This window comes from Sinohyriopsis cumingii, chromosome 18, assembly GCF_028554795.1.
Source record: "Sinohyriopsis cumingii isolate HCF-2022 chromosome 18, ASM2855479v2, whole genome shotgun sequence".
In the NCBI taxonomy this organism is placed as follows: domain Eukaryota; kingdom Metazoa; phylum Mollusca; class Bivalvia; order Unionida; family Unionidae; genus Sinohyriopsis; species Sinohyriopsis cumingii.
The window spans coordinates 24,776,511-24,796,087 of record NC_142978.1 but is presented as its reverse complement, the minus strand read 5'-3'; the positions used below and the strand labels follow the sequence as shown (position 1 = coordinate 24,796,087).

The window sequence follows — 19,577 nt, the reverse complement described above, 5'->3', positions numbered from 1 at the left end:
GTTTATTTGCTGCATGTGCTGATTTTCAAGTATGCAGTTATTATCCAGATTTTACAGTACACACAGCAGAATCGTGTTGCCTCAAACATGATTTGGACATTTGGGTAACTCTCAAACTGGTATTTCTAACCTGACTAAATGACTGTTAATAAACCTTGTTGACTTGAGAATTGATTCACCAGATTCTGCAGAGGTTTGAGTGATCAGGCTGTAGCAGTTACTCAGACTACTCTGTACATAAACTTTGTGGAAGTTGTACAGAACTCATCATTGTAAGGTTGTTCATTGGAGTTGTAGTGTATACTACCTTTTAATGCATACCACGTTATAGTGTATTCCACCTTCAAGGCTATACGACCATAATGTGTATACCACCTTAAAGTGTAAACCACCTTATGGTGTATACCACCTTACAGTCTCTACTACCCAATTGCGTATACCACCTTATAGCGTAAACTGACTAATGGTGTATACCACCTTGTAGTGTATACCACCATGTAGTGTATACCACCTTATAGTCTCTACTACCCTATTGTGTATACCACCTTATAGTGTAAACTGACTTATTATGTAAACCACCTTGTAGTGTATACAACATTATAGTGTATACCACCTTATAGTCTCTACTACGCTATTGTGTAAACTGACTTATTGTGTATACTGCCTTGTAGTGTATACCACCTTATAGTGTATACTGCCTTATAGTCTCTACTACCCTATTGTGTATACTACCTTATTGTGTAAACTGACTTATTGTGTATACCACCTTGTAGTGTATACCACCTTGTAGTGTATACCACCTTGTAGTGTATACCACCTTATAGTGTAAACCAACTTATTGTGTATACCACCTTATGGTGTATACCACTTTATAGTGTATATTACCTTATAGAAGTACATGATGTGCATACATTTACTATCACTTAATAAAATGGTAATTTTGAGCATATTAGCCTTATAACAGGAACTACATGTATGTTTATAATGAAATGCTCTAATGAGACATAGTGTTTTAGGTTTAAAATTTTTAAACAGAACAGGCTTGTTTTCAACAATAAAGGTTGACAAACCTTGGCTGTTTCAGTAATGTAAATATGAATTTAATAAATTGGGTATATTAATCTCAGTTCTGAAATTTTTTGTGTGTTTTTATAATCAATGGGGGGGGGTTATTTTCTGAACACTGCAGAACACAAACTTATGATACAGGCATCATAATCGTCCAGGTTTTAATCATGCCTTTGAGACTCCAAACAAACAGCTTAGTGTCCAAGTCTAATTCAGTGTGTATTCAGTGATATGCTTCTGTGTGTATTCACAAAGTGATCAAGTACTGTTATTCATAGGCGAGTGGAACACAAGGAACTTGTCCCAACGGCAAAGTTTATATTGACCCAGTTAGCTATCATAAAACATAGACTATGCTGAATGAAGGATCTATTCACAGGCAACTGTGGATTAAATATTTAAAATGAAAATGAGTGGCTTCAACTTTTAATGCAATAGCAATTTCTTTATGCATTTTGATTCAGTTTCTTTGCCTGAAACATGTCAACACATTGCTTATCTTGACTCTTCTCAGTGACCAATCAAATATTGAGCTATAAAGGTCAAAGGTTCATTCACATATGCAATATGGTATGGTGAGGTGGCCAGAGAAAAGCAAATTTGGAATCAACAACTTGCTTTACCTAGTAAATATGCAGACTTATATAGCTAGGATAAAAACCTTGCTTTATTGTGTTAGTTGGGGGCCTAATATATTTTCCTTACTTTTATTTACAGGCAGAGTTCATCACCAAGTCCTGGAGGAGGGAACCAGAGAATTTGATTCATGTTTTAAAGGTACAGCTAATCTACTTGATACGAAGTGTGTGTGTGTGTGTGTGTGTGTGTGTGCGTGTGTGTGTGTGTGTGTGTGTTCATGCATGTGTGCATGTGTACACACATAGTCACTTTTGTGTATCTGTGTGTATGAGAGTTTGGTCTTTTACTTTTCTCCCATTGTATTATCTTTGCAAATTAAATTGTGTGGAGATTTGTTTTCTCTTCCCATGAGTATCTGTGCATTGTTTTGTGTGTCAGCCTGTGTATATACATCTAAGACAGAAAGCTGCCTTGTTAGAATGAGAAGGAGAAATATGTAAATATTTGTTATGCTTGTGCACATCTTGCATGTTTATTAGTGTATAAATGCTTTGGGGAGAGATTCCCTTTTAACAGTGGGTAGGGTCAGAATAGAATTATACAGGGGTTCATTATAATATGCTTATTATGAATAATATTCACATTATCATTTCTCGGTACAGTAATTTAATATTATTCTTCATTCCCCGCCCCCCCCTTAGCATAAATTATACTACTTGGACATTATTTTTGTAAGCTATCAATGTAACTATGGTGGAATTATTATAGTAATAAAGTATATTGAACTCATAGATTATAAGATGGCATGCAAAACATTTATGTATAAGGGATGACTAATTATTACCAAGCAGGCTGTGGCACGGGAAGTTATATTATTTTGTTGAGTAATATTCTGACAGAATTATTACTGATGTTATTGGCTCCACCAGATACAGATATCATATACAAAACAAGTTTAATATAGATCATACAGATATCACATGCAAAACAAGTTAAATGTAGATCATACAGATATCACATACAAAACAAGTTTATTGTAGATCATACAGATATCACATGCAAAACAAGTTAAATGTAGATCATACAGATATCACATGCAAAACAAGTTAAATGTAGATCATACAGATATCACATGCAAAACAAGTTAAATGTAGATATACAGATATCACATGAAAAACAAGTTAAGTGTAGATCGTACAGATATTACATGCAAAACAAGTTAAATGTAGATCATACAGATATCACATACAAAACGAGTTTAATGTAGATCATACAGATATCACATGCAAAACAAGTTAAATGTAGATCATACAGATATCACATGCAAAACAAGTTAAATGTAGATTTTACAGATGTCACATATAAAACAAATTTATACAGATTTTGCATTCAAAACAGGTTAAATGTAGATTATACACTGAAAGAAATTTACCTAAATATGGAATTTTATTAAGTTATTAAGAAATTATCGATTTTGCATTCATGATTGTATGTTCTACTGATGATAAGACACAGTATTTGAACGATTAAGGGCTAACTAAATTTAAAGTGGTATCTTGGACTGCGGACATTATTTAAGGATGGAAATAATTTTATGGTGTCATGTACCTTTCATAAAATGAAAGCCTTTATTTTCATCTCCTTAGAACACATTTTAAGTTTAATCTGAGACAGACATACTTCACATAATCTCTTCATAGACTTAAGAATTGATCCTCCCCTTTTCTGATTTCCTGTCCTGACGTCTTAAAGATTATTCTACCCACTACACATGTCCTTCTGCATAACTTTGTTTTTGGTCTCTTGAGACAGAACTACAATGGATTTTTCAAAATTGCAAACTCTGATTAAACGTCCACTTTTAACTAAGTAATTTTAGTCCACTTCATTTTTATGACATTCAGATAATGACCGTGTACAAATATGAATAAGGCATGTGTCACATGATGAGCACATGACTTGAATAACATATTTATTTCTAATGTCTTGCAATTCAATGTGTACTTTCCAATGCCTAAGAAGATGTCGGTTATGATGATAAAACAGAGGCCATTCTGATCACAACACAAAGACTTTCTCATTCACATCCTTTACCTTAAACAATAAATATCAGCAACACCAACATCAAATTCATACAATCAGTACGAAACTTAGGTGTTACTCTGGACAGTACTCTCACATTGCACCAACATGTCATGAACATATGCAGGGCTGCATATCTTGAGCTGAGACGCATCAGCTCCATTCGCAAATATCTTTCAGTTGATGCCACTAAAACACTTGTGTGTTCATTAGTACTTTCATGACTGGACTATCGTAACTAAATTCTGTTTGGTTCATCTCAGTATCTACTCCAGAAACTTCAAAAAGTTCAAAACACAGCTACTCGGATCATACTTAGAGTACCACAATCAGAGCACACCTCCCCGCTGCTCTGTACCCTACACTGGCTATCCATTCGATCCAGGATCAAACACAAAATTTGTTCTCTGCGCTACGTTTCACTGATGGACTCCAGTCCAACATACCTTTCCGACCTCACCCATGTGTACACACCAGCAAGATACTTATGCTCCTCTTCTGACAATCGTATACTCATTATTCCCACTATGAAAACAAAGTCATATGGACAGCGTTCTTTTGCATGCCAGGGCCCAGCATCGTGGAATGAATTACCCACTGAACTTAGACACAAAGACACAGTGATCCCATTCAAGAGTGCTCTTAAAACTCACTTATTTAGACTGCAAGAAAAAACTTAAAGACCTAATAATGTTTCCTACCTTAAGTATTTTCAGCATGTTTTGTTATATATTTTTTTATGTTTTCTGATTTCATGGTGTTTGTTTTTGTAATCATATCATTATATATGTTTTTTATGTTATAGGTGTTGTCTACTTTTGTTAAAGCACTTAGAGCTTCTAAAGATTAGGTGCTATAAAAAGTCCTCATTATTATTATTATTATTAATTTTATTTATTCTATTATTTCAACTAAGTGAGGATTTTGGAAGCAGGTTAGACCTATAAATAATGTCCTCTGCATATGACCCTGGGATTTTATGAATAAAAAGGTAATAACTCATCACAGAAATAGTGAACAGAGGGAGAAAAATTAACAATAGAGTTCAAACATTTTTTGTTTATGAATTCACCAGGCAGGCATAATTATAAAATCTGACTTTTTTATCTTTCATTTCAATTATTATTAAATTAATATTGCTTCTAATAATAATAATAATGATAATAATGATAATAATAATAATAATAATAATAATAACAATAATAATAATTGACCTATGTAGAACAGTGAACTGTTCTGTGGTTATCAATGTTTTGCAAATAATGCTCGTAGTTAATCAATAGCTGTACATGACATTTTCCAGTTATTAGTACTGGTCAACATAAAATTTGTTAGTTTTATTTCTTTAAATACTTTATTTTGATGGTTCATTGATGATTCTAGAGCAAAATTCTTTTCTAGACTATACTGAAAACAAGAGCCTATGATCATGTACAACAAGAAGGGATCAGCATTGAGGAGACTATATCCAAGCTCAAATCTGCAGTGTCTTTTTTTGGCAGGTAATGAATGTTTGTCATAGAGTGGTCCCTCTCTTATAAGCTGACCCCTGTGAAGAGAGACAACTCTTTTCCAAAAGATCACTTTCATGCATCATAGTAGTGTAATGTTTTCACATTGTCTCCCTTCATGTGTGACCCTTCCTCTTACAAGGTCACTATTTTAGCGTGGAAGATGTGGCATCAAAAGATGGGGCAACTCTGTATTGACATTGAGGCATTGTTGATGTGAACTCTGACAGCCATTTCAGTCCATTCCGTTGTTTATTGTCTTCAGAAAGGACAGAGACATAATATCTGCATTTCCATCTTTATGTATATCACACGTGTCTTTTCCACTCAATAACAGAGATTAAAGAATGAAACTTGGTATACTTGCACATCATCATTAGAAGGTGTGTTATGTACCACATTGGAGATGCTGTCTTTGAAGTCAAGGTCATATCTGAATGTTCTCCATCATCCTTTTCCTTTTCTCTGCAACTTGAAAGCTCTTCAGGATTAAGGGATGACTTGATGTACATGTACATCATCACTAGAAGATGTGTTCCATACCTCATTAGGGATCATATCTTCAAGGTCAAAGTCATAGTTCAATATTTTATATTTTCATCTTTTCCCTTCAACTCGAAAACATTAAAGCCATTTGAGATCAAGGGTTGAAACTTGGAACATTAATACCTCATTGCCAGAAAGCATATCATATGCCACATTGGTGGTGCTGTCATAAAGTCAAGGTCATGGCTCAATGTTGTATTTGTTTTGCACACATTTACTTCCAGGCCATAACTGTAAAGCCTTTAGAAATAAGCACTTTCCCATAAGTTTAAAGCCAGTTCTGTTCAAGGGATCAAACCTAGTATATTTAAAATCATCACAAGAAGGTGTAATTCATACCACATTGGGGTTGCTATCTTAAATTCAGGCTTAATTTTGTTTTATTTCTTCACACATTGTCTACCACTCCGTGACGTTAAAACCATTTGAGATTAAGGGATGAAAGTTGGTATACTTGTACATCATGACTAGAAGGTGGGTTGCATTCTACACATGGTTACTATATTAAGGTCAATGTAATATCTCATTATTTAAAGGTTTTCATCAAACTTTCACATCAGCTCTATAACTTTAGTGCCATTTGAGATTAAGGGATGAAATTGGTATTTTCACTAGAAGACACGTCATGTTCCATGGTGTGTTTCCTATCTTCAAGGGCAAAGTCGTGGCTCAATATTTTAATTTTCCGTTACAATTTCCTTTCTGTTCTATAACTTTAGAACTGTTGTCATTTAAGATGGGTAACTTTGTATACCTGTGCACCATCTTTAGAATGTATTTGTACCACATTGTGGTTTAGTCTTGAAGCTCAGAGTTGCAACTCAGTATTTTAATTTTTGTTTGTTTCATTCATCCCCTTTCCCTTCCAAAGTCTTTGTTTAGATTAAGGTAGGGTTTACATTTACTCAAGACTGGTCACCCACGACTAGTAAAATTGTTGGGGAACTAGTGGAGTTTTGCTTGTATCATAATAGTCAGAGTAGTGAGAAAAAAAAAGTAAAAAAGTTACAGGAAAGAGGTACTATTTTGTTCATCTGGTCATTTTCAAGAAACTGTACAATGAATTAAATTTATCATGTGGTTGCAGCATCTATCGCAAAACATGACCAACTTGTACCTAGTCATCAAGATGTGTGACGTTTGAACACTGACATAATGGTGAAAAGTTTTGCTTGTCAGGACTAGATTACACAAGATCCAGTCGCAGTTGCCTATTGCAAATGTCTGCCATCACAATATACCACATGTTTTTTTTATATAATGTAGCTGTGGTCACAGGAATAGCATGCTGTATCTTTAAATTGTACCTAGAATTCAAACTTTACCCTGATAGATGCCAAAATCCCAATGTACTTTTTGGAACAATGTATAATTCTGGACCTATTTTGAATATAGAATGTATGTAAAATAGCTCATATAGAACAGGTGTTTTTATGTTATGCAGATTACCAATATTAAATAAAATTTAATATATCTGGCATTACTATTGTGTGACTGCAAGAACAAACTTAAAGACCTAATAAGGTTTCCTACCTTGAATATTTTCAGCGTGTTTTTATGTTTTCTAATTTCATGGTGTTTGTTTTTTGTAATCATATTATTATATGTTTGTTATTTTTTTTATTTTTTATTTTGTTATTTTTTTTTATTTTTTTATGTTATAGGTGTTGCTAATGCTGTAAAGCGCTTAAAGCTTCTAAAGATTAGGCGCTATACAAAGTCCTCTTTATTATTATTATTATTATTATGAAGAACTGTCCACTGGAATTTACCACAGATTTACAGGTACTAGTTTTAGAAGCACTTAAAAAGTCTTGTAAAGACTAGTAATTTTTGAACCAACACTAGGTACTGAAGTAGTGAATATATTTGGCAGGCATCAATCCCTATAATGGATAAAACTTGTTTTCATAATGTACATGCAACCACCTTAGGGTTCCTTTCTTCAAAGTCAAGGTCATGGCTCCTCAGTATTTTAAGTTTTCTGTCATAGTTTCCTGTCCATGCTTGAACTTTAGCGCTGTTTAAGATAAAGGAATGCAAGTTGGTATACTTGTATATCTTCTTTGGCAGATATTTTTTCTACACAATTGGTGTTTTATCTTTTAAGATGAATATAATCAAGGTGTCTATATGTTGAATTTTGCATTACACTTTCCTTTTCACTCTATAGAGCCATTTTGAGCTAAAGGGCAGAAACTTGGTATAACTATATGAAAAGGTGTATTGTGAGCCACATTGCTTTTTTCAAGGTCAAGGTCACAATTTTTATATTTTAGCCACATTTCCCCTTCAGCTGCTTAAGATCAGTGGATGGAGCTTAGTATATTTAGATACTGTAACAAAATGTGTTGTATTGCATGTTTTGGGGTTGATAATCAAGGTCAAGGTCACAACTCAATATTTTGAAGTTTCTTTCATTTCTGCTTCATATCATACAGTTTCTAAGGCACATGGCTGAATCATGGAACAATATCAGTTTGACGGCATTTTGTTTCTTTTTATCCTCGATGCCAATGGCACTGATCAGTTGTTTTTTATTGTCAACTTCTTTTTTTGCACTTTTCCTTTCATGACGTTTAAGATAGGACAATGAAACATGGTTACTTTCCATGTTTGCCCATTTACTTTACAGCATTTTTTTAAGGGCGTAGACAGATCACTTTATTTTGAGCTTCTTTGACATCACCTTGATAAGATGGGATTCACTGTATTTGCATGTTAGTAGATGAAATAAGTCCCTGTTGTCTTGTGAGTGTCAGTTTTAGGCAAGAATAAATATGAACTGTTCTTTATGTGGTGATTTAAGTCTGACAAATTAAATACAGTAAAACTTCTGTAGCCAAGGTCCATCTTACAGTGCTTTAATGCTTGTGAAAAATGAAAATTGTTCCAAAGTGAAATCTGATCAGCTTGGTTTCTAAAGAACAAAGCTTTTGGAGAAGTGGTTTGTCATCCAGAACACAGTTTGTCAAGGACACATTTCTATCAGCAACACAAGTTGAGTCTATGAAGATCAAATCTTTCAGAAAAATTGGCAATAATCATTTTGAACATTTTGTCAGTGACACATTAGTATAAGATTACAAATAAAAAAAATGTGTGAAAATGTATTTGGACAGAGGTTAGTGATAACAATATTTGAGGGCTAGCATGTACTTATTTGAGTTCTATAATTATTTTCATGTATGCCCATCTTATACAGTTTTTGTTTAGTATCTTTCAAATGTTTGTCTTCCTAGAAATATATGGGAAAAGTTAGTTTACCTATTTTGTATACTAGTACTTATTAATATATTTCCAGGTTTTTATTGAAAAAGTTCATTGTTCCCAAAGCCCGTAAGGCAGTTGGAGAAAGAGAATGGGGAAAGGTAAGAGTAGATGAAGGAATTCTTGGTTTGGAAAAATTGTTATCTCTCCAAAGTGTTTTTTTGTTACCTCAATACTGTTTTGTTTCTGCTCATAATTTATGAACTCATTGAACTATTTTTTTTTTACATTTCCAAATTAAAAGCTCCAGAGGAACATTATTGGACCTTTGTGTGGTTACCTCCTTTGATAGTTACAAGCCATTGTTAGCACTCACGTCTGATCCAATCGGAGAGGAAGTGAACCAGCAATCAGATGCTTCCTTCAGAATTTTCCAAAACCTGAGTGTTACCTAAATTGGTTACCTTAATTAATAATTCTACAGGTAATATTACTGCTCACTGCAAAGAAAATCTTTCACTAGAAAATGAGATGAAGTGGATTTTGCACTAGAAAACACAGTGAAGTAAACTTTTATGTGGTTACCTCCCTTGATAGTTCCACATTTAGTATTAATACTCACAACAAAGCAACATTTTTCACTAGAAGATAGACCCTGCTGTGGTTACATTCTTTGCTAGTTCTACAGCTAACATTGGTACTCAGAATAAAACAAAATCTTTCACTAGAAAACAAGCAGTGAAATAGTCCTGTGTGTGGTTAGCTCCCTTGATATTTCCATAGCTATTGCTAGTAATCACAGCAAAGAAATGTTTTTCACTAGAGAATTTGCACTGAATTAGACGTTTATATCGTTATCTCCTTTGACAGTTCACAACTATTTTTACTGCTCACATCACTGCAAAACCTTTCAGTTAATAATTAGACCACAGTCTTACAGTTCTTGAGAGTTTCTTATGTTACGTCTTTAGGCTCTAATAAACAGTAACAAAGAAGGAGTGAAAACAACAAGCTTTGGAAAATTTAACAAATAATTTATTTTCCTGGAACAATGTAAAATTGACAAAATAAGAACTTACGGCTATAAGAATCAGATCCAAAAATAATCCAAGAATAATCCACGAATTAAATTTTAGAATTCCTAGTAATGAAATGTTCTAATGAATTCAAGTTCAAGCCTACAGTTCAAGTTCATGTCTAAATTTCTTTGTTGATTCACAAACAATATTCCAGTGTTTGAATTTATGAATGAAATTTCAAGAAATGTATTTTCCAAGAATTTTGTATGAGCACTCAAATATTTCCAGGAAAAAGAAGTAATAATTCCATAAAATAAAATAAAATTTCGACTCAAAACTGGTCAGAAACAAATACTTCCCAGTGTAAAGGCCCAACTGAATAATTTCTCTGTAGACAAAGGTTATACAGTCAAATAAAACGCAAAATAGATGCCCGTATGAGGGTCATTATCACCTTCCAGAACAGTGTAGAAGCTATTTACATGTCCAAGTTCATGTATTCCAGTACAGCCTCAATCTCACTCTATGTATCCCACAATAAAAATAAATTTGAAAAAAGTTGTTTACTTGATTCTTAATGAAGGTCAGGAACTAGGTCAGCAAAAATATGCAAAGTTCTATTTTTAGGTGTTTTCAACTGAAAAGTCAGGTAAAACTAATTTCTAGAAAGTATCAAATTCCATTAAAGAAAATTACATTACTTAATGTGTAATGAAATTTATAAAAAAAGATTTTAAAGCCTACAAACAATTAAATTAAATCAAATATAAATTAAATCAAATATGCGTAACAGAGTTCCATAGTTTGTGTTACTGCTCACATCATAGCAAAAACTTTCATTAGAAAACTAGATATGAATGGCATGGTTACCTCCTTTGGTTTACATCTGATAGTACTTGAAATGATCAGAGTCTTTCATTATGAAACTCTAAATTATTGCTACAGTGTTTGATAATAAAAACAGTTTTGTGTTTTATACATTCTTTATTGAGGGATAAAGACAAGAAAAAACTTAATTTGTTTTAAAGATTTTAAGTAAACAGTACAGACCTCCATATATGGGTCTGCCCAGTTTACAGTTGTGCAAGTTTTACTTGAGGGTAAAAATGGCAGTTTTAAATAAAGATAAATGTACAGTAGAATGGCCATGCATTGTGTACTTATAGGAAGATACAATATTGCCTGTCATGCTGAATTTTGTTAACATCCAAAAGAAGAAAAGGTTACCACTTTTTGTATAGGATGGGTCCAGCTTGAGATAATATAGATCATGATCTGTTATCAGATAATGTATTGGCAGATCAGGATCAGTGTTGCTTGTTGTACTGATTACTCTGAACAAACTGCATAGACCCAGATCTGCCTGCTTATTATGCAATCTGTATAGTTTGCAGTTAGATCTGACTTATTCATGGGTACGCATGGTAATTGCACTAAAATGACCCCAGTAATGAGTACTACAAATTGTCAATCCAGCATTTGGCAGAATTCAAGATATGGACGTCACTTTTTCCGGGTCATTGTTAAGATTCATTAAAAGTTTTGTTTGGAAGTTTTTCCATGTCATATACAGTAGATGGAAGAATGGTTTTCTTTCCCAAAGACACACCAAAGCAGCCATATTGGACTGGCCTAGGCCAAGGCCATATACAATAGATGAAAGTTTGGTTTCTTTTCAGAAAGACACATTGTGGCAGCCATCATTGGTTCACTTGGTCATTTAGAGTAGAATTACATCAGAGCATAGTGCCTAGATGTACAGTAGATGGAATGTTGGTTTTCATTTCACAAAGACACACCAGTGCAGCCAACCCAGGCCGGCTTAGGCCATATACAGTAGATGGAAGGTTGGTTTCCATTTGGAAAGTCACACTGAGGCAGCCAACATTGGTTGACTTGGGCCACTATATCAAAAGTATAGTGCCTACAATTAGATGATACATGTATTCTGCAGAATTGTTAAATTAGCCACATTTGTTTTTGTCCAGTGCACCTTGCTAAATTAGTCTTGTTTTATTTGCATTTAGTCTACAGCAATCAGGATGGTGGACAAGTTTAAAGAGGCCTACTGGAAACTAGCAGAGTTGATGGTACTGGAGGTGAGTTTCTTATGCATGTTTCCATGGAGATAATTTTATCAAACTTACCCTGTTTTATAGTATTAGTAGGTGACATTCAACGTAAGATGCCAGATTTAAAACTCGAGGTCACAGCAGGGTGAAGTTACTAGGGGTGAAATGGAGGTTGATGGTTGGGGTATTGGTAACATACAATGGACTCACAATTTGTCCACATACAGGTAAAAAAATGCTTAGTCCATCTTGTAATTTGTGCTCATTTGTTTCAGGACACATTTACAGCATTACCTGAGAGGTGGATAGAGGGAAATTATAATAATCCTTCCTTTCAGTTTAGAAAATCCAATCAAGATTAATGGTGAATAACTTTTTTGTATTACTGGTTGGATACTTGTCAAACTTTGTTTGGAATTGCCTGTTTTTAATCAGTATATACATAGAGAAATAAAATTGCACCCCCCCCCCACACACACACACACCTTTTATGAACATTTTCTCTTTTGTTTATGTTTTCTCTTTCAGACCTACCATTAGACATTTGTCTAACTTATCCTATTCTTTGCCCAACTTAATCTGTCTGAACTGATTTAGATTTTATGAGAAAAAGTATGAAATCCAGACACATGGTCTGACCCTGATAAGATATTTTTTCTCTGAAAAATGGCGTTTTAGAATTTATGCTTGGTTTGACTGGAATTTGGTGAAATATTTAGAATGTAAACATTTGGCGACATGTTCAGAAAGTGCAAGTTTGGCCGGTTTTACAAATACTATGCAAAAGGGTCTGTCATAAACTCAGATGGGGTCACAGTTCCTGGAACATGGATACTACTCCATGTCATGGCAAATCACTTGGTTTTAATGTAATAAACTGTAAAGTGAGGTTTTGTTCTGTACCTACAGATGAATAGTAGACTGGACATAACTCTGTGGGAGTTGCTCAGAGTGGTCAAGATATGAGCTGAAAAAATTATAATTTCTTGTCCGTTTTAATGTTTTGTATTCTTTTTTTCTTTTGTAGAAAGCAAGGATGGAGAAAGAGTTAGATGGCTGTAAATTTAACATTAAATATGAAAACTAATTTAATACAGTGAAACTTGCCTTAACCCTGTTGATACCTCAATATAGATGACACCTGTTATAAAGGACACTTATTTCAGAATCATTTTAGCCTTTATATGGAGAGCACATGCTCAAAAAAGTACTATTGCGAGATAGAGAGTTAAATTAATTAAATTATCATTTACTACACAGGGCAGACTTCCTGAGGAGGAGCTTCTGTTCTTTCTGACACAGGAGGAAATTGGCAAGCTTATACAAACTAGATCAGCCAAGTTAATTGCCAAGTAAAGTCACTTTTTATGTCTGTCCATCTGCCAGTCTTGCAGTCAGTTTTTCTGCCTTTTCACCTTTCTGCCATTTCACCTCACTATTTTTCTGCCTTTTCACCTTTCTGCCTTTTCACCTCACTATTGTTTCCTAAGCAAAACAGTGTGACATAATTGTCAATTTGTGTTTTTGTAAATTTGAAATTTATCTTATCAGTGTTAAATATTTTTTGTGGAGATTTTACTTTAAAGCTTTCACAGTCATATATAGTGAAGGTATATCAAAGTACTGTTCACATTTTATTATGTAGTGTTCTGCAGAACCTGTCATAAAAATTTGTCAAGCAGTTTGCATTTGGAGCTACATTGGTTCAGTGGTTAAGGCATTGTACTGTTGATGAGAAGGAAACAGTTTGATTCTCATGATTGGACCAAACATGATTAGCTACAGAGGTGTGCTAGGTACTTTACTTTACTTGCCTTGGCACATTATAACCTTGATATGTTCCTGTGGCTTATAGCACCAAACCAAAGCCAAAACAATAGATTTTTGTTACAGCCTTTGTATTTTTGTCACTATTCTTTGATGTGTTAATATATAATTATGTTACATATCTCTACTGCATACACTGCAATGTGCCTCCCGAACACAAAACACAGTCGTATATGCACACACACACACACACACATACTATAAAGAAATTTGTTGACTAAATCCAGATTCATTAAACTGAGAAGAAATAATTGTATTTACTCTTTAAGTCATCACTGTGCCAGTATAGAAATTCATTTAATTCATGTTCCTTATCTGCAGGCGTTACTGTCAAATAATTTTATGTCATGTTTCAGAGCTGTAAGACGTAGGAAGATATTCCACCTCCAAGAAGAAATTCAGTTTCCCAAGATGACAGTTGGAATACCTGTCCCTGTATGTATGGATCTACCCAACTTTTCTTGCTAATTACTCATCATACCAGACCTCAAATAAGTGAAATTAGGAATTTACCTTAATTTCAGTAAGATGAATGAGAAAGTATTCATATCTCATGCACTTATTACCTTAACAGTATTTCAGATTTCGACCAGAGTGTTCTGACCTCAATGCATGCACACACATGCAGACACTGTAAGGTGCTACCTTTACAGATCAGTGACATATCAGCTCGGTTTGTTTAGATTTGAGACTTAACTCAGCCAATATGGGTATGTGAGAAAGCTTGCCTTAGCTTCCTGTGGGTCAGTGTTTCTTCAAGATGTTCTCAGGTGTTCTTCCTTCACCAGATATACAGGTTTGCCATGTATAGCCTATCATGTGCTGAAAAAATGGCATTAAACCTGTAACCAAGACAACAATAACTAGAGTTGTTCACCATCTACAGTTAACCAAACTTTATCGTAGGCTTTCACATAAAGTAATAAATAAGTTATCTGTTTCTGGATAAAACTGTCACGGGTCAGGGTCATTGTGACTAAAAGAAGAAAACTGAAGAAAGGTAGAAGTATATTGATTTGAGGGTCAGATCAGAAAAAGTTGTTTTAGCACAATAAACATTAGTTTTACATCACAGACCTCGACCAATTTTTGTGAAATGCTTGTATTTGGGGTAAAGAAGAAATCTAATGATTTTGGGATCAGTAGGTCAAGGTCACTATGACCAAAAGAAGTTCTTTCTGCACAAATTCCTTAATCATCACCCTATGGATTTGGTAATGAAGAATAGTCCTGATGCACCCACCTGCATTTTGTAAGAAGTGACTAATGGATACAGGATCCATGGTGGCTCAGTGGTTGGCTTGCCAGACTCATGACAAAAAGGTCTGGGCTTGAATTCTTTCATTGGATCTGCCTGGGTTGGCCACTTAGGTGCATCTATGGGAATGGCACTTTACTGCAGGTGCCTTGGCACTAAGTAACCCATTTGTGTTGCTGCACCATAAGCAACAAACTAGATCAAATGAAAACTTTTACCAAAGTTTCTTGATGACTTTCAATTACATAGTGAGTAAAAAAGAAGACCATTGGTTTGGGAGTGAAAAAGGTTACAGGTCGAGGTTATTATGATTGAAGGATAAATAAGTTTCCTGTCAATAAATTTAGTTTTTTATCACATACTTTATGAATATCTTCCACTTGGGGTAAGGAAGAAGCCTAATAATATTGGAACAAAATATCAGAGGACAAGGTCACTGATTGAACAATGGTTTCTCCACAGATACTTCTGTTCTTGACCATGTAACTTTACCAAAGTTTGTGGATTACATACACCTTAAGCAAAAACTATAAAGCTATTCATTTTGAAATGAATGGTCAATGTCACTGACTAAAAGAAGAAATATGGTCTTGTTTAATAACTTTTCTTCAAGACCATGTACTTTGACCTAAGTTTGTGGAGGGTTTGCATTTAAGGTATGGAAGAGGCCTGTTGATATTAAGGTCAAAAGGTTAAAGTTCAGGTCTTTGTGTTTCAGAGAAAAATGGATTTTGCAGAATAACTTCTGTTGTAGAGCACATTCCTTGTTCAGTTTTTGTGGATGTAATGTATTTAGGGTAAGAGACCTTTCGGTTCTGGGGTGTGAAAGGCCTGAGATCATGGCTGTGGCAAGTCTAATAAGAAGTTAATGGCTTCTGCACAGTAAATTGTTCAAAACTGCATAGCTTAACCAAAGTTAAAGTTTTTTAAATGCATTAGTTAATAATGTACAGTGTAGGCCATTCCCTGCTATGTACTTGGTAGAGGTCTAGTAAATATGGTGGATGCATATAATGTACAGTGTAAGCCATGCCCTACTATGTACTTGGTAGAGGTCTAGTAAATATGGTGGATGCATATAATGTACAGTGTAAGCCATGCCCTACTATGTACTTGGTAGAGGTCTAGTAAATATGGTGGATGCATATAATGTACAGTGTAAGCTATGCCCTACTATGTACTTGGTAGAGGTCTAGTAAATATGGTGGATGCATATAATGTACAGTGTAGGTCATTCCCTGCTATGTACTTGGTAGAGGTCTAGTAAATATGGTGGATGCATATAATGTACAGTGTAAGCATGCCCTACTATGTACTTGGTAGAGGTCTAGTAAATATGGTGGATGCATATAATGTACAGTGTATGCCATGCCCTACTATATACTTGGTAGAGGTCTAGTAAATATGGTGAATGCATATGATGTACAGTGTAGGCCATGCCCTACTTTGTACTTGGTAGAGGTCTAGTAAATATGGTGAATGCATATAATGTACAGTGTAAGCCATGCCCTACTATGTACTTGGTAGAGGTCTAGTAAATATGGTGGATGCATATAATGTACAGTGTATGCCATGCCCTACTATGTACTTGGTAGAGGTCTAGTAAATATGGTGAATGCATATGATGTACAGTGTAGGCCATGCCCTACTTTGTACTTGGTAGAGGTCTAGTAAATATGGTGGATGCATATAATGTACAGTGTAGGTCATTCCCTGCTATGTACTTGGTAGAGGTCTAGTAAATATGGTGGATGCATATAATGTACAGTGTAAGCCATGCCCTACTATGTACTTGGTAGAGGTCTAGTAAATATGGTGGATGCATATAATGTACAGTGTATGCCATGCCCTACTATGTACTTGGTAGAGGTCTAGTAAATATGGTGGATGCATATAATGTACAGTGTAAGCCATGCCCTACTATATACTTGGTAGAGGTCTAGTAAATATGGTGAATGCATATGATGTACAGTGTAGGCCATGCCCTACTATATACTTGGTAGAGGTCTAGTAAATATGGTGGATGCATATAATGTACAGTGTAAGCCATGCCCTACTATATACTTGGTAGAGGTCTAGTAAATATGGTGAATGCATATGATGTACAGTGTAGGCCATGCCCTACTATGTACTTGGTAGAGGTCTAGTAAATATGGTGGATGCATATAATGTACAGTGTAAGCCATGCCCTACTATGTACTTGGTAGAGGTCTAGTAAATATGGTGGATGCATATAATGTACAGTGTAAGCCATGCCCTACTATGTACTTGGTAGAGGTCTAGTAAATATGGTGGATGCATATAATGTACAGTGTATGCCATGCCCTACTATGTACTTGGTAGAGGTCTAGTAAATATGGTGAATGCATATGATGTACAGTGTAGGCCATGCCCTACTTTGTACTTGGTAGAGGTCTAGTAAATATGGTGGATGCATATAACGTACAGTGTAAGCCATGCCCTACTATGTACTTGGTAGAGGTCTAGTAAATATGGTGGATGCATATAATGTACAGTGTAAGCCATGCCCTACTATATACTTGGTAGAGGTCTAGTAAATATGGTGAATGCATATGATGTACAGTGTAGACCATGCCCTACTATATACTTGGTAGAGGTCTAGTAAATATGGTGGATGCATATAATGTACAGTGTAAGCCATGCCCTACTATATACTTGGTAGAGGTCTAGTAAATATGGTGAATGCATATGATGTACAGTGTATGCCATGCCCTACTATGTACTTGGTAGAGGTCTAGTAAATATGGTGAATGCATATGATGTACAGTGTAGGCCATGCCCTACTATGTACTTGGTAGAGGTCTAGTAAATATGGTGGATGCATATAACGTACAGTGTAAGCCATGCTCTACTATGTACTTTGTAGAGGTCTATAAATATGGTGGATGCATATAACGTACAGTGGAAGCCATGCTCTACTATGTACTTTGTAGAGGTCTATAAATATGGTGGATGCATATAATGTACAGTGTAAGCCATGCTCTACTATGTACTTTTTAGAGGTCTATAAATATGGTGGATGCATATAACGTACAGTGTAAGCCATGCTCTACTATGTACTTTGTAGAGGTCTATAAATATGGTGGATGCATATAATGTATAGTGTAAGCCATGCTCTACTATATACTTGGTAGAGGTCTAGTAAATATGGTGAATGCATATAATGTACAGTGTAAGCTATGCCCTACTATATACTTGGTAGAGGTCTAGTAAATATGGTGAATGCATATGATGTACAGTGTAGGCCATGCCCTACTATATACTTGGTAGAGGTCTAGTAAATATGGTGGATGCATATAATGTACTGTTCATGGTACTCTTGTTTTTAAATATGATTGTAACAGTAGTTTCATTCTTACTCATCATGGGTGAGTTATCATACTTTACTTATATATTTACAAAGAGACGGGAAAGATCATTGTTGATTTGGGGCTAAATGTTCAAAAGTCATAGTCACTGTGGAGGGAGTTGAAAGATGGTGACATTTTTTAAAAGGCAATACTTTAAGATAATGGATCAATTTCTTCAAATGTATTATATTTATCTGCGTATGACATGCATCCACTTACAAACAACTTTGACAAAGATCAGGGTCTACTCTCTACAGTCTGCGCTTTATTTCATTAGAACAGGATAGACCCTGATTTGGATCCGTGCTGTTTGCATGTGGGAAGGTGTATTATGCAGTTCATTGATGCATACAATGTCTACAAAATAATCAGTTCCTTAATGATGGACTAGTCCTGGTCTTTTACCATTGCAGATCAAACAAGATGATCAACAACATGAAAGAAAAACAAAATTTACACTCAAAGGTAAGCTTATTACAATTTCAATTCATGATATATAAGTCTCTTTAAACATACTTGGACTGCACATGTAAAAGTGTAAGATACAATATACCTGACATTTAGGTGAATGGATTTAACTTTATGCAACTTTTGTTAAATTTCCCATGCATTTCATTGTATTTAAGTGATAGATAAATCTAAATCAGGTTCATTAAACTAAGTTGTTAATTGAGCATGATTCTGTCTCATTTTTAAGTCTGGTGAGACTGGCTATAAGAGTGATGAGAAATTAGTACAAGAATGGTGAAGTAGAGGTAGGTATAAGTATGCTGCAGCATGGATATAAGCTTGCTGATACATATATATGATCATAGGGAGACATGGATGTAAGGATGCTGAGACATGTGTATGATCATAGGGAGACATGGATGTAAGGATGCTGAGATATGTGTATGATCATAGGGAGACATGGATGTAAGGATGCTGAGACATGTGTATGATCATAGGGAGACATGGATGTAAGGATGCTGAGACATGTGTATAAGGATCATGAGACAGGTATAGGCATGCTGTGGCATGGGTATAAGCAATGT

General features: G+C 34.8%; 1 protein-coding gene across 1 annotated transcript in view; it reads left to right on the top strand.

The window, feature by feature from the left end:
* The window catches only part of LOC149776242 (uncharacterized), a 180,086-nt gene that overhangs the window by 139,878 nt on the left and 20,631 nt on the right, over positions 1-19,577 (top strand). Inside the window, exons 31-37 of the mRNA XM_089942647.1 lie at positions 1,786-1,845; positions 5,131-5,231; positions 9,091-9,157; positions 12,043-12,114; positions 13,348-13,439; positions 14,271-14,349; positions 18,957-19,008. Of these exons, the coding sequence (XP_089798773.1) occupies positions 1,786-1,845; positions 5,131-5,231; positions 9,091-9,157; positions 12,043-12,114; positions 13,348-13,439; positions 14,271-14,349; positions 18,957-19,008 (523 nt within the window). The remainder of the gene's footprint in view (positions 1-1,785; positions 1,846-5,130; positions 5,232-9,090; positions 9,158-12,042; positions 12,115-13,347; positions 13,440-14,270; positions 14,350-18,956; positions 19,009-19,577) is intronic.